Source organism: Xenopus laevis, chromosome 9_10S (assembly GCF_017654675.1).
Source record: "Xenopus laevis strain J_2021 chromosome 9_10S, Xenopus_laevis_v10.1, whole genome shotgun sequence".
NCBI classification, from domain to species: domain Eukaryota; kingdom Metazoa; phylum Chordata; class Amphibia; order Anura; family Pipidae; genus Xenopus; species Xenopus laevis.
In genome coordinates, this window is record NC_054388.1 from 33,622,727 (window position 1) to 33,638,299 (window position 15,573).

Genomic DNA, 15,573 nt, shown 5'->3' on the forward strand with positions numbered 1-15,573 from the left:
AGGTCTCCGAAGTCCTGCATGGGGTCAGGTACCTAGACAATACCAGCAAAACACTCAGGTTTTCCCCCATTAAGTCCCTGGTTCCCTGACCATGAGGGCTGTCCATGGGTACCCTGGTTGCAGGTTAACATTTCTCCCACTTCCCCAAGTTAAAAGGTATTTTTCCCCCTGACCTGGTTAATCCCCCTGCAGAGTGACATCACTTCTGGTTAGGCAAGACCCCTGGTTGGGTTAAAGGTGCAGGTAGGGTCGGGTAGCAGGGACAGGGTGGGCGTATAGTGGACCATTGGTCGTAGGAAAGATCTTTTGTTTTAATACAGACATGGTAGAGCTGAATTGTCAGATCTACAGGTAGAAACAATAGAATTCTACCTGTATCTGATGATTCAGCAGTAACAGTGGGCAATGTTTGGGTGCCTTTTAAAGACCAGTCTGATCAACAAGTCAAGCAATATCCAAGTCTTCTGCTGATAACGGTCAGCTCATCTCCCGCCATACACGCAGCGAATATTGTACAAAACGAAGTGTGACATTATTGGTACGTCTATGGCCACCTTAAAAGTTTAACAACAATATAGGCTTACCTTCTTCACAGAGGTTGTTATTGGCTGTCTCTTTCTGCATCTGTTTGCACCAGCCCTCAAGTCGCTCTGTCTCAGCTTGTAGCAGCTTTAGAAACCAGTGGCCATCCCTGCGGCATGCGGCTGCCTGGGCTGGCTCAGAGGAAGGAGGAGAGGCTGCAGAATCCAGCCATGGATCAGGTGGTGGAAGGGCAGAAGCTTCTGTTTCCCCCCCATCTCCATAGGAGAGGTGCTTCTTAGGGAGGGGAACAGGAGGGCATGAGGTGGTCTGACAAGCTGTGGGGCAATCTGTGACAATTTTGTCGGAGGAATTACTCGGCTCTTGTGTGTCCGAGTCTGTCTCCTGCTTGGACGTCATGCTGCTGGAGCGGCTGTTTCTGCAGAAAATATAGATATGGCACAGAGCTAGTAACATCAAAACCAATGTAACATTCTTATCACTATACTTTATAAAAATGAATTTACCCTTATCTCCTCCTATTGCTCCATGTAACCCTTCCTATTACTCCTCCTATTGCTCCATATAACCGTCCCTATTGCTCCATATAACCTTTTCTATATCTTCTCCTATTGCTTCATATAACAAGATTTTTGATACTCACCGTTAAATCTGTTTCTCTGTAGTCAAAAGGGGACACAGGGTTAAGCTCTTCCCTCCAGGAGGAAGGACACTTGGAATAATTAAGCGGTGTGCCAACTAGGCTTAACCCCTACACTGTAATCACCAATCAGTTTGTCCCAAAAAAACTTTAATAACAAACAATAACAATATAACTATTAGGCAGATTGATAATCCAGGGGGATCCTGGACACGACCAACTGGTCAAGGCTCCTCCTGAGGGCGGGAAGTCCTGTGTCGACTACAGAGATTTAACAGTGAGTATCAAAAATCTTGTTTTCTCTGTCATCTTAGGGGGACACAGGGAACGATGGGGACTTAACAAAGCAGCCCCTTACAGCCGGGCGGGTACGAGCCTAGTTGCTATAATTTCACTATTTGAGTACTGACTGTAACAACTTATGCCTGAGTGAAGCATCGGCAGAAGAAAAGGTGTTGAGTCTGTAAAATTTGGAGAATGTGTGCGTGGATGATCAGGTAGCCGCTCTGCAGATCTGGTCCCACAAGGCTGCGTTACCACTTGCCCATGAGACTCCCATTGCCCTTGTCTAGTGGGTTCAGACGTCGTCTGGTGGTATCTTTTCTTTTGACAGGTTGGCTTGTCTGATGGTCAGTCTGATCCACCTAGTGATGGTGGCCATGGAGGCTGCCTGTCCTCTACGAGGTCCAGCTGGCAGGATGAATAGGGATTGAGAGTGGCGGAAGGATTTTGACTGTTTCAGATACCACTGAAGCACTCTGACTACATCTAGGTTGTGGAGTCACCTCTCTCTGTAGTCCTTAGGATCTGAGCACAGTGACGGTACTACAATCTCCTGATTTATGTGGAAGGATGACACTACCTTGTGGAAGGTAGCCTTATCCTTGTGGAAGACCAGGAATGATGGATCGCAGGATAGTGCACTCAACTCTTCTGGTTGATGAGATCACCACTAGAAATACCAACTTGTGAGCCAAGTATCTGCTATAGAGCTCAATGGTTCAAACAGAGGATCCAGCAGCGCCTCAAGCACCAGATTAAGGTCCCAACACGCAACTGGTGGATGAAAGGGGGAACCATGTGTACCACCCCCTGGAAAAATGTTCATATTGTATCGCTAGTCAATGTTGAAATAGTTTAGATAGGGCTCAAACTTGCACCTTTAAAGAACTGAGCTTTAGGCCTAGCTGTAAGCCCCGTTGCAAGAATAATAGAATTTGCGGTATGTTGAGCTTGAGGATGGGCAGATCGGACTCTTCACACCAATTTGAATGTTTGCCACACATTGTTGAAATCACTTCCTCTGCTAGTCCATGACTTCGCCAGATGGATGCCTCAACAGCCGTTCCATCAAAGTGAAGAGACCTGGGTTGGAATTAACTATTGGTCCTTGTCGAAGAAGATCCGGCCTACAATCCAGGCAGACTGGTTGCGCCACTGACAGTTTCTGAAGATCTGAGAACCAGGTCCTCTGAGGCCAGTATGGGGCCACTACTATTACTGTGGTAGAAGACTGTGTGATCTTTTGAGGACTCGAGGAAGCATGGGAAGAGGAGGAAAGACGTAGGCCAGGTCGAACCTCGAGACCTGTGTCATGGCGTCATGACAGGAGTTGCCAGTATGTCTCTGTAACGAGTAAAAAACCTTGGAACTTTTCGATGGCCGACACCATTAGTCCCTGTACCTTCATTGCCATGTGGACAGTTATCCTCGGTTTGGAAAGTAATGAGTGAACCTGATTTCTGATCTTGGTTTGTTTAACTTGTGGAAGACATACTATCTGTGTCATGGTATTGAATTCTAGCCCTAAGAATGTCATCTGATGGCTGGGTTGTAGGGTGGAGCTTAACCACATTGTTCCCTGTGTCCCCCTAACCCTTCCTATAACTCTTCTCATTGCTCTAAAAACCCCACCTTTGAATCTTTCTTCATATAACCCTGCTCCATAACCCCCCTTTATTTATTCATTTATTTATTTATATAACAAGCCTTATATCAGTTCCTACTGTTACATATCATCCATAGTTTTATATAAGCCCAACCACACAGAAGTTTATTTTACCTCCACTCCTCCTCCACTTGGACTCCAATGGACTGGAATTTGGCAGGTGGGGGCAGCTCAGGAATAGGCACTGGCTGTATACTGTCCACCTGTGGAAAGAGATACTTATTATTATACAGCAGAGCATGTCCCTTGATGGAGTTTACACACATCATTGCTGTACAGAGCAGCAGGTATATAATCTAATCATAAAGATTTGTAGTAAGTGTCCAATATCCATACAAAGATACTCCTCATCAGTGTATTCATGTATCAGACGAAGCATGAGTCTATAGATCGGTAGATAACAAATATATACAGTGTTTCATCTGACTTATCCAGTATTGTAAGCATCAGCCTAAATAGAGAATCAGATCATTTCTTGTGGGGAGGGCAGACAAACCACAAGCACAGAGTGAGAGAGGGACAAGTATATACAATGCAGTATAGGCACACACAATGCAGTGAATATCACAAGCTTGCATGGACGCAGACACAAACACACAGGGCCATACAAACATAGCGGCACTGCCACAGAAACAGACACCCATGCTTAACAGAAACACACAGTTGCGTGCAGAGCGACACACACATTCCAGACACAAATCTCAACACATGCACAGCGCTTAACACCCTTGAGACTGGGTTGTCAGGGGCCCACCACAAATCCCTTCTCCACAACCTCTTAATCAATCCTCCCTCTGTTTCTTCTCTTTGTAATGGGGAAGGGCCATGGCATAGGCGTTAAAATCAAATGGTTGGGTTAACTGAAGGACCCGCTGACAGCTAGGCTCATTGGGAGATTTCTGGGCTCCCCAGTGGGCCAATCGGATATTGTACAACAGTATACCAGCCTTATCCAATGGGCAAGCGGCATAGTCATAATTGGCCCATCTGTGGTTGCGATAAACATCAGAAACCGCCAGAGAGGCACATATTGGGGGCCACATACATGCAACACGCACAGTGTAACATGCACGGCACTGTGCACAGACATACTGCCGCACATACACTTAGTCTCTCTCTTACCTCCCATGTGGATCCTACAGTCTGCTCCCTCTTCTGCTCAATTTCAGTTGCCCAGTGCAATGCTGGGCAGCTGGAATCCTTCTGAGTTAAAAGCTTAGTAGAATGCACTGCTGTGTCAGTGTCCTGCTGCTAATATTAAATGAACATGTCATAATTGGGCAGGCACATTGTCCCTGTAGGAACACACCTGGTTCTGTACTACTGCCAAGGACTACGCCAGCCATAAACACCTGTCTGACAGCAGGCGACATTCTGACAAGGAATAAAAGGTGGAAATTACCCAGGTAGTAAAAATTCCGGCCATTAAATGGCAGAAAGGTTAGAGGGGAACAATATAGAGGTGGCGGATGGATCATCACTTATGAAAGGGGAACTCCACACAAACATAACTTAAGCTTTTTGAAAAGTAAACCTAATTTCAAGCAACTTTGCAATATACAATTAAAAAATATGCAGACTACCCCCCACCTATGGGCAATGGCTTTCTTAGGTAAACCAATTATATACAATAGAAAAACTAATGTATAAGTCTAGAGGCTCACCCAAAAAATTTGGGACCAATGGTTGGAATAACTGGATGCCCCCTAGCTTTGCTATGCTGAGTTACTAAGGGGATTACGGGACTCGTATGACTTTGTCTGAGTGCTATAGGATTTCAAAACATGTTAATTATGCTTGGAGATGTCCTTCTACACTGTATATCTACCTTGCTTGTTCCTTGGTAAATCTTGGTTTAAACACTGTATATGATGTGCTTACCAATTGCTGTGACTTCTATGTGCTGATTTTTCAATAAACTTGCCTGAGTTAAAAAACAAAAATACGCAGACTTTTCATTATTTTTAATGGTTTGGAAAAGTTCCCTAAGCCTAGCCCTCTGCTCTCCTGCTGATCTGTCTGACTACTTTGCTGAGCTGGTGGACTACTGTTACTTTGTATCCTTAGCCTGCATCCTCCAAACCCCACAGTTCCCTGCACATGTGAATTCAATAAGGAACAGAACACAGTGCAATGCATTGTGGGTTATGTAGTTCCTGCATGCTGCCTGTATGCTGTGGAGAAGTTGTTACAATTTGTAACATCAGTGTTTAGTCCCTCCTTCCCTGACAGGATTTCAAATGATGCAGAAAGAGAAGAACTGTTAAACAGCTGGATTTCAGCATAGAAAATGGCAATTATTCATACTTTTTGAAGAAATGGGTAACTATGATGTGTATATTGGGCGTTTCTGTGTTATGTTGGCCTCTTTATTAAATTTTGGTTTGGAAGCTGAAGTTCCCCTTTAAACATACAATTAAAGGAATACTGCTTACAGGAAACAAAACAATAGATACTATCCTTGCATATTAATATATATATATATATATATATATATATATATATATATATATATATATATATATACATTAACTTTGGGTAACCAGTCAGTGATTAGCTTTCTGCAGCCAGCTGCAAGTAGAACGCTTAAAGCACAAATTCCATTGGTTGCCACGGGATATTTCCCACATGCACATTTGCCTAGTGTTGATAAATGAGCAGTTACAGGTTTTATTTGCTCATATCTTGCACTGTATCTTCACCTAGAATCTATTAAAGTTGGAGCACGCCCCTTTCAACATGAACGCAATGAATAGGGCTTGGACAGGACAAATATTTTGCGTTATGTTTTAATTAAGAAATATCTATGGTTTTTGCTATGTCTTGAACTAACTGAGAAGTTGTAGCTGCTTTCACTTTCTAACTTCCTGGTTCTATTGAGTCAGAGTTTGTGGAGGAGTACATAGTAAAACAAATTATACGTTCACAGTTAAGCACTGTGTATAATGAGCTCCTCCTTATATCACGGCTTTACAAAGACTGCAGATGGGGGGGGTGGCGGATTGGTTTATACAGAACTCATTTTCAGTACATGTCCTGAGCTTTTTAGGTGCAAATACAGGTATACTGTATATTGCTCCTAATCATAGATGTAGCCTGTAAATAATGAATTTACGCTCCAAATCCTAGCATCAATCGCTTAAATCACTAGCAATTTAATGCACTTACCACAGCCACTTCCTCATCTGGCTGCCATGGTGCATTGGCCAATGACATTTTCAAACATAATCCATAATACATATGTAATGGTCCTGACTGTCGGGCTGTACTTTCAATTGTTTCATACAATTTTAACCATGCGTATGGTCATTTTACTATAATTAATGCATTAGACCATAAGTGGCATCAGACAACAGCTAAAAGAAGGCCAAACACAGCACCACTAAAGGCCCCCTTACATGGGCCGATAAAAGCTGCCAACAGACAGAGTCGGCACCTTATTGGCCCATGTGTGGGGCCATCCGAAGGGGTTCCCCAATTGATATCTGGCTGAATGTCAGCCAGATCTCGATCGGGCAGGTTAAAAAATCCCGTCGGATCACGTGTATGCAGTCCCGCAACCCAACCGCCCGTAACGGATCCATTATGATCCGATCGTTGGGCCACTTCAATGTGGGCATATCGGGAAGAGATCCACTCGTTTGGCACGTCTATGGCCACTTTAAGAGCAAACATACGCTGCAGCCTGTTAAAAAATGGGAACACTTAACCTTCACACAGAGGTATACCAATATAGCTATGAGTCTTGTCAAACTATTCCACTGACTGCCTTTCGAAACTCTTATGGAGGGACTGCTGCATTTGTCATTACTACGGCTACAGGTAATGGACCCCCACCGCACAGAATATTTTTTGCATTGCGGCTTTCCATTGCGGCTTTCCATTTCAGCTTTCCATTTCAGCACCTGATACATTGCACACTATTCTACTCCACATTACTACACAGGACAAGGCATTTATTTTCAATACACAGCATTTAAACACAAGCATAAGCAGTTGTACACATTACACCTCACACTGAGCAGAGTGTTTATTATCCATGAATGGCTTTACATCATCAATATACAGCACAATGCGGTTTGTCTAGAGATCACGTCATAACACAGTACAGTGTTGTCATTAATATTTAGCAATTTCATACAGTATAGCATGTTCATTGTTAGCGTGCAGAGGTTATCTTAGGGCTGGGTGCCTATTTTCTGCCTTATTATTTGTATCTATTATCTATACATCACTATTTGATGCAGTGTGTTTATTAGCAATATGAACTCCTCAAATTCAAGCAGTGGCGATGAAATGTAGATTTGAGGGGCTAGAGTATGTGCTTTATCTATATCATTTAATCATATACAGTCTAAAACTGTACCTTGAAAGTAGCACCCATGCAAAAACTAAGGAACCCATGCCAAGGACATGAAGAAGTCCCATGGCTGAACTAATACACTAGACTTACCTTACTCATATTAATGGTTAGAGGAGGCTCTGGAGTGTGTAGATATTAAATAGAGCAGGGTTAGGCAACATACTCCAGCGGCCTCCTACCCATATGGTAATGCTGGAATTTGTAGTTCAGTAACAGCTGAAATACAAGACCTTTCCCCTGTGTAATCTGTGATTTTGCTGTGTGTTTCACCATATAGTGTTATGTGTTTTAAGTCAGGGTATAGATATGAAGTATCGTTAATCAGAGCCAGTGTGGTTCGTTATCTGCATGCGGATATTCAACATCATTAGACCGCAAAGTGCATGGATTTCTGGGAGCATCAGGTGATACTCAGCGGAGATTTCTGCTGCGCTCTCACCTGGATGCCGATGGATGACAGCTTGCGTTTGGGGAGGGGCACTGGGGCACGTGGCTCTTCCTTGTTGATTTTCACAGATGCATTTTTAGGGGGTATCTCAGGGGGGACCTGTCTGATAGGGGTGGGGGGTCCAATGCGTGTCACGCTGGGTGCACGGGTGCTCTCCAGGCTCTCGGTGGAAGTGCTGAGCCCTGATTGGCTGTTGGTCTCACTCTGCCCCTCCTGTGCATCCAGGTAGGAGTCCTGGGCAGATTCAGTACTACTCTGTACAGTTACCGATATGAAAGGTTTGGAGGTGGTACGAGGGGGCACTGGTGGAGGGGTCTTCTTGTAGCCCACCAGACACGAGGAACCTGTAGAATGCAGAAAAGGAGACAAGTCAGCACATCCCACAGCTTGGAGCATAAGAACTGATATTTCTGATTCAGTCAAACCATGTCAAATTACGAATAACCACATTACACTAGTACATTTAAGTCAATTCCTGCATTCTGTACAATCCACATTCTAGCTGTAGGCATTACTGGCCACTGTGATTCAAAATGGTAAAAGTTCATAAAATCACACAAAGAATGCTTTTCATTCTACAGAAGCGCTGACTAAATAGCACCCACTCAAGTGCAAGGAGAAGTCACCCTAAGTGTACTGTCATATTTCAACAGGGATACTAGGGACAGGGTAGAAAAGCTCAGACAGATTATGGACAAATCAACAAAACAATCTGTGGGCAAATATTAACCTGCACATCCCATGAACCTAGCTCATTTAAAGGGAAACTGGCATGCACATTATTTGCACTAGAAACTACTGTGTAAAGCTCCCCATAGACGCAAAGATTTTTCTTGCCGAATGACCGATTTTACCGAAGTCCGACCAATCCTTCCAAATTATTGTGAAGTTAGTGGGATTCGAACGATCGTACATCTTACGATTTTTCGGCCGATATCTGTCAGAAAATTGATCGGCCAGGTTAAAAAATCTTTACCGGCCTGCAATCTATCTATGTTTGCAGGGCCAAGCAGGCAGCTAATCATAATTTTCCTAGCAAATTGGGTCTTTTTTAAGTTGATGGACAATTCGTACGATCCTTCCGAGATAATCGTGGTCTCACGATGACGATTGGATCTTTTAAAGATCTCAACATCTATGGCCAGCTTTACACTTATAAAGTAGAGGAAAGACTAGTTTGTGCCTCACCTGAGTGAAGAAGATCGTTTTATATGGGTATAACACATAGGGTGCATTTATTGTGCCACTCTCAGCCCAAAGGTGGCTGTGCATACACCGATTTGGTAGGATGATTTGGGTTCTGTCATTATTAACTAACCATAGGGCTTGGAAACTTTACAGGGGTCCAGGAAAGCTCAAGTAGATTTCTCTTTAAGAATCACATACAAACCTTGCTTACATTGAGAGCTGCTATGAGACAGGACAAGGCTGTGTACAAACATGGCCCCTAAGCAGCTGGTTTTGGGTATCCATGGGCTTCCATACAATTTATATTATTATCAGAAAAACAGATCTGCCTTGAAAGCTAAATTGGAAAATAATGGGGCACTGTGTGTCTTGTGCATGTGTTTCTGGGATATTCATTCCACCCAAAATAGGCATTTAACCGTCTCCTGCAACAACGCTGCACATGAAATCCTACTCCTAAACAGACTCAGAATAAACAAAGATTAGCTGCCAGTGTCTGCATTGTGACTTCAACCAATGTTTCAAATCTGACAGCCACCAAAATGTCATATTTTCTACATTAATTCTTTCTAACGTGATTTTTGCCTTTTCATGTCTTATTTAGGGACATAAGTGCTAAATGAATGCACAGACATACTGTATGAAAAACTAAATGGCAATTCCTTTCCCATACTGGATAAAACCAAGTGATATTGTTTGCACAGCGTTGTTTAAACACAGGGAGACTTTTTTACATTTGTACTTTGAAGTCGTGTTGACATAATGATAAACACTTAATGTGGTTATACACAGTAGTACAAATGATGTATACACACATTTTAATGGCAATGATTTGTATTTTCTGGCTTATGTTAGGGCCACTATGCACTTACATTATTATCCCAGGGAAATACCTGTGCTGTATCTCTCATGCTAAGGTAGTTCATGTTGCAGCTATGCATGTGCAGTTTCATTAGCCCACTTGATGGTTTTTTGAAAGAGTAAAACTGGCCATACAAGGGCAGATTTAAGCTGCAGATTCCACTTCCTTCAGACCATGGGGTATATTTATCAGATAGTGAAATTTGAGATTGCCACAGTCCTCTAGAGTGAAATTCCGCCACTCTCCATTCATTTCTATGGGATTTTGAAAGGTGTATTTATCAAAGGATGAACTTTCACTTTCACCCATTGATAAATACTCTTTTAAAATCCCATAGAAATGAATGCAGAATTTCACTCTAGAGGACTGTGGCGATCTCTAACTTCACTCTTTGATAAATATACCCCAAAGTCTGCAGATCTCTGCCCATGCATTGGCCATTTCTGATGGACCCTCCAGCAGATATCTATTTGGCCAGGACTGTACTGAGCCATTGAGGCAGCCCTCTCCTAACAAGACAGCACAGGCCTCCAATGCGGGCTTCATTGCACCCACTGGCAGTGTTCTATTCATGAAAAACTTGCATCTATAATGAAGAGCAGGGTATAAGAGTCCAAAAATTAGCCTTTCTGACAATGTCCTTGTCAGAATTGAACTCCGTACCCAAGCAGCACTACTACTGGCCTTTAAACAGTCCTACTTTATATATGTCATTGGGCCCCAGGCCCTGCCACAACTAAATCCAGCCAGAGATCAAGGTTGTAGAGGAGTCATTGAATTTACTGCTGTAAGGATCAGGGAGATGTCGGGCCAATCAGGCAGCTCCAGGGAGGTTATATAATAGGAAGAGGCAGAAAATGCATTAGTGGAAAATATGAAGAAAGGAAAGGAAGGGGTGGGGTGGTGGAGATGATCAAACTCTTGCAAATTACTCCTTGGAATTTCAGACCAGCCTGTTATTATAGGAACACACACACACAGCTCACTAACTCCCTGTCCGTATACTAGCTACAAACCTTACATCCAAACAACTTACACTCATCATTAGAATCCCAAGTGCTCTCGGCAGGTCAGACATCCTCACAACAAGGGCTCTCTGTAGATATACACGCTGCATTCCACTCCATATTCTGCATAACACACATACACATACCCTGCACACACACTTAGAGGGATTACTGCCTGTCTGTGCCTCCTGATAACTTGCCTTGATGTATGACCTACATTTACTGCTGCTTATACTGCCTGACTCATCCCGCTGCTCCCTGCTCACACACAACCCTATAAGTACAAGTGTGTACATTCAGGGCTGGTTTAGGGGAAGGCCAGAATTGCTTCCAGCCCCTCAGCTAAAAATGTCCTTGGACAAAGTACAATTGCATTTGTTTTAAATATATGACTGGGATCAACATGAAGCCTTGAACTATAGAATTAAAAATGTACAGACCCAACATCTGCATGGCCCTTAGGGCACATGCTTTCTAGGAGATATAGTTGCCAACGATAAATCGCCTCTTCTTTGGGGCGACTAATCTCCCCAAACTGCCTCCCGCCGGCTAGAATGTTAATCGCTGGCGTGATGGCACTCGGAGCGCTTCGTTTTCCGAAGTTGCCCGAAGTTTCCTCGTGTGGCATTTACATTCTAGCCGGTCACCGACCCTGTAACCTGTTCTAAATTGATACATTTAGTCGATACATTTCTTATCTTTGTCCTTGCTGAGCAGAACCTCTGGCTTTCATTACAGGCAGAATTGATACAATAGTTGCCAATACTCCAAAGATACTGCTGAGAAATGTATCAACTAAATGTTGCAAAACAGTTCAGAATCTGCACTTGAATTACTGCGCTGCCAGTCTGGAACACCAGAGACAGGAACATTCAATTTTAAAGGAGACATATAGGATAAATGAAAACACCCTAATTTTGTAGGCAATTGTAGTAATATATGGTGTTGCTTTTACATGGTGCTAAAAATGAATATCTTTAAAAATAGCCCCTTTATTGGAGCTCCCTATAGATGTTCTCTGGTCCCTGTCTGTGTTTCAAATGAGGGGTGGGCATGTCCTAACAGTCCCCATCAGGCCTGTCTTCTATCCCACTAGGTTAAGGCTCTACTATGGCTAGTCAACCGTTGCAAACCTGCGTCCCAATGCTGCCTAGCCTAGCACCGAATTTTTAATTTTACCAATACGAGATGTAGAGCAAACGGACAGGCCAGGGGAATAAGCACTGTCTAAATGAGCACTAATGGATGTACTCTTAAGCAGGCCATAGATGTAAAGATTTTTAAAAGATCTTTTCATTATCTTGAGACCACAATTATCTTGAAACGATCATTTAAATGCACGATTTGTCCATCAACTAAAAAGACCATTTCAAGCGATATTGCCAGGAAAACGGAGGGTAGCTGCCTGCTTGGACCTGCAAACATATAGATGGCACTGGGGCTTATAATTTTTTTTTTAACCTGGCCGATCAATTTTCTGACAGATGTTGGACGAAAAATCGTAAGATGCGCATCGTTCGATTCCCACTAACCTCACGATAATTTGATGAATTGGTCGGATTGCACGGAAATCGGTCGTTCACCAACGAAAAATCTTTGCGTCTATGGGGACCTTTAGGGTGGCCATAACAATTACAATCTTTCCAAGAAAGGTAGTTTCACTACACATGTGCAGAGCTAAATCGTATTCGATCCTTTTTCCAGAAAGCTTCAAGTTATTGGAAGGCCCTCTCCTATAGACTCTATTTTAAGAAAATAATTCACATTTTGAAAAACTATTTCCTTTTAGGAAGCAAAACAATGGGGATGAGCTTATTTAATGTTTGAATTAATTTTTAGTAGACTTAGGATAAGGACACACTGGACGATTTGTCGCCAACGTTTTTAAAAAGTAAATCGCGACGACAAGACGATTCGTCTTTTTTGAATAGACGATTCACAGCGACTATTGGCACAGAGCGATTTGTATCCCATTACTCTGTGCGGTACGTGCTCCACCCAAACCGGAAACGGTTTGTGCTTGTAACCTGGCGTCTTTACGTGCTTGCGTCATTGCGTTCGCATTGTAATTTGAATACAATTGCTGCTACTTATCTGTATGTGTGTGCGTGTCTAGGAGATTTCAGTGCTTTTCTAAGTACATGCTATTTCTGATAAATCGCTCGGAAAAGGGTCTCAGTGTGTTTTGGAGCTACAGGCGATTCACAAACGCGCTGTGGGCACAGGAGCTGGCGTCTTTCATTTGGTTTTGTTCAGAGACAAAACGAGCGATATGTCGCCGCGATTTGCTTTTTACAAACGTTGGTGAAAAATCGTCCAGTGTGTCCTCACCCTTAAGGTTGGAGATGCAAATTATAATTATATGGAAAATCCAAGGTACCAAGCTTTCTAAACCTTGGAGCATGGCCTTTAAATAGGCAATGGGAAGCCCAGGAGGTAATTAATGAGCAATTTTAACATATATTAGTAAAAAAAGGCACTCTGGATATGTTGGGGCCCTAAATTTGATTTGATCTGGGGCCCAGTTACATGTAGTTACACTACAGCATACGTGCACACTACACAAGCAGCACTCCATACTGTTACTACTGTATGGAAATTAGTGAAGGATGAGGAGACAATATTATTCATGTTATGGAAGCCTGCTCTTAAAGGGAAAGTAACTCTAGAAAAAAAAACAATCTGAAAAAATACAAATAACTATTACACTTACTTGTAGATATAATAGTGTTTTCCTTAGAGCTTAAGGGCTGGGAAACACGGAGCATTCTAAATGTCCTAATCTTGTCACTGTGGCAAGAACAGATTATGGAACGTCAGTTCCAATGTTGTGTTGAAGAGTATTCCTTGTAATACATAAATGCTGGCTGTACATAGCACAGAAGTTCTGTCTCTATCATTATCAGCCCTTGAACATTACAAGGATGTAATAATGCAGGATCGTGAGAGGAACGGATACAAGAAGAGATGTAGGTGTTAACAGGGAGGTGATTAATTCCAGCCATCACTGCGTGACGTGTGAATGGTGTGTGGGGGGGTAGATTATATTTAGACAGAGCCCTTATTACATATTGCAGCTGAGTCAAGAGGATGATTTGAGAGCTGCTGCCTGATGCAAGCTGTCACTGGCCGGCAGCATGGGTGCGTGTGGCCTGCAGGATAGACAAGCATTGCTGTGGGCTGTACATTAGACTTTTCCTCAAGAACTAACAGTAGCATAAATGATAAAATCCTAATGTACTAGGGCAATTAATAACAAGTAAAATATAATAATGCTTAGTGGTGTCAATTGTGTAACATGTTGTGCTGAGGCTCATGTGGTAAGAAACCATGTGCATCCTATTTGGTTGTAACAACCAGCGTTCCACGCAATGATGGAGTGCTCAACCACTGTGCTTTATCCACTTAGATCAGGTGCTGAACAGTATAATAACCACCTGCTGTGGGTCCAAAATCATACATGAAGTCCAATAAACTGCAGCACGCACACGATTGTTAATTCAAATCTGTGTCATTGTGTTTTTATTTGGCTCACACCAAGGTAGATCAGTGAAGCGTTGAAACCAATAAGAAGCTTGAATGGATGGAAAGTTGGTGTTATTTTATATATATATATATATATATATATATATATATATATATATATATATATATATATATATATATATATATATATATATATATATATATATATATATATATATATATATATATATCTCTATATATATATATATATATATATATATATATATATATATATATATATATCTCTATATATATATATATATATATATATATATATATATATATATATATATATATATATATATATATATATATATATACACACACACACACATACATGGTGTATTGTATATAATTTCCTACTAAAAAAAGCATTATTTGTGTATTGCCACACCCTGCATTCTTCCCAGCATATAATATGATGTGCCTGGATCTCCTGTCTTCCTCACTTTCCAGGAAATGGCCGCCAGGCCTCAGATAGCAGTTACTAGGCAACGGCCCATTTTCCTTCTCATCGTTGCCAAGGTGACGCCCTTTCAAGCGCCCCCCTGTTAACCCCTCAGTGACTGTGGCAACTAAATTAGGCCCAGAAGCCTGTCTGGATACATTTTCACTGTGTAATTGTTTAACGTGTCATACGTAATTGAGGGCGACATAATACGTTATCTAAAATTCTATATTGAAGCCACCAGACAGCTCAGCCATTGTTACATGGCCAGACCTCCGTATTCACACTGGGGATGAGCCATCGTTTCATCCTACTGAAAGATCCTGCTGTCCCCAGTCCAGAGCGAATGACTGAACTAGAGCTAGGGCTTGTACATGCCACTGGGCTGGGTAGGCAGGGCTGTCATAATGGTTATACTACATAGTCCCATGATGGAAAAGAGAGATTCTTTTGTTGTAAAAGGGGTGGGATGTTTGGGGTGGGCATGACTTGGAAAGCTGGCATAATTGGGCATTTTTTCAACTGGAGTTCCATTTTATTTGTTAGGAAGCACACCACCTAGAAACACAATCTCTCCCTACTAGCCTACAGTCCCTTCCCATAA

The 15,573-nt window shown here is 42.3% G+C and overlaps 1 protein-coding gene across 1 annotated transcript in view; it reads right to left on the reverse strand.

Moving 5' to 3' along the window:
• LOC108702751 (disks large-associated protein 4) overlaps positions 1–15,573 on the reverse strand; it is a 97,838-nt gene that overhangs the window by 7,330 nt on the left and 74,935 nt on the right. The window contains exons 8-10 of the mRNA XM_018238399.2: positions 7,931–8,283; positions 3,243–3,331; positions 585–958 (exon numbers count right to left, since the gene is read on the reverse strand). Coding sequence (XP_018093888.1) covers positions 585–958; positions 3,243–3,331; positions 7,931–8,283 — 816 coding nt within the window. The remainder of the gene's footprint in view (positions 1–584; positions 959–3,242; positions 3,332–7,930; positions 8,284–15,573) is intronic.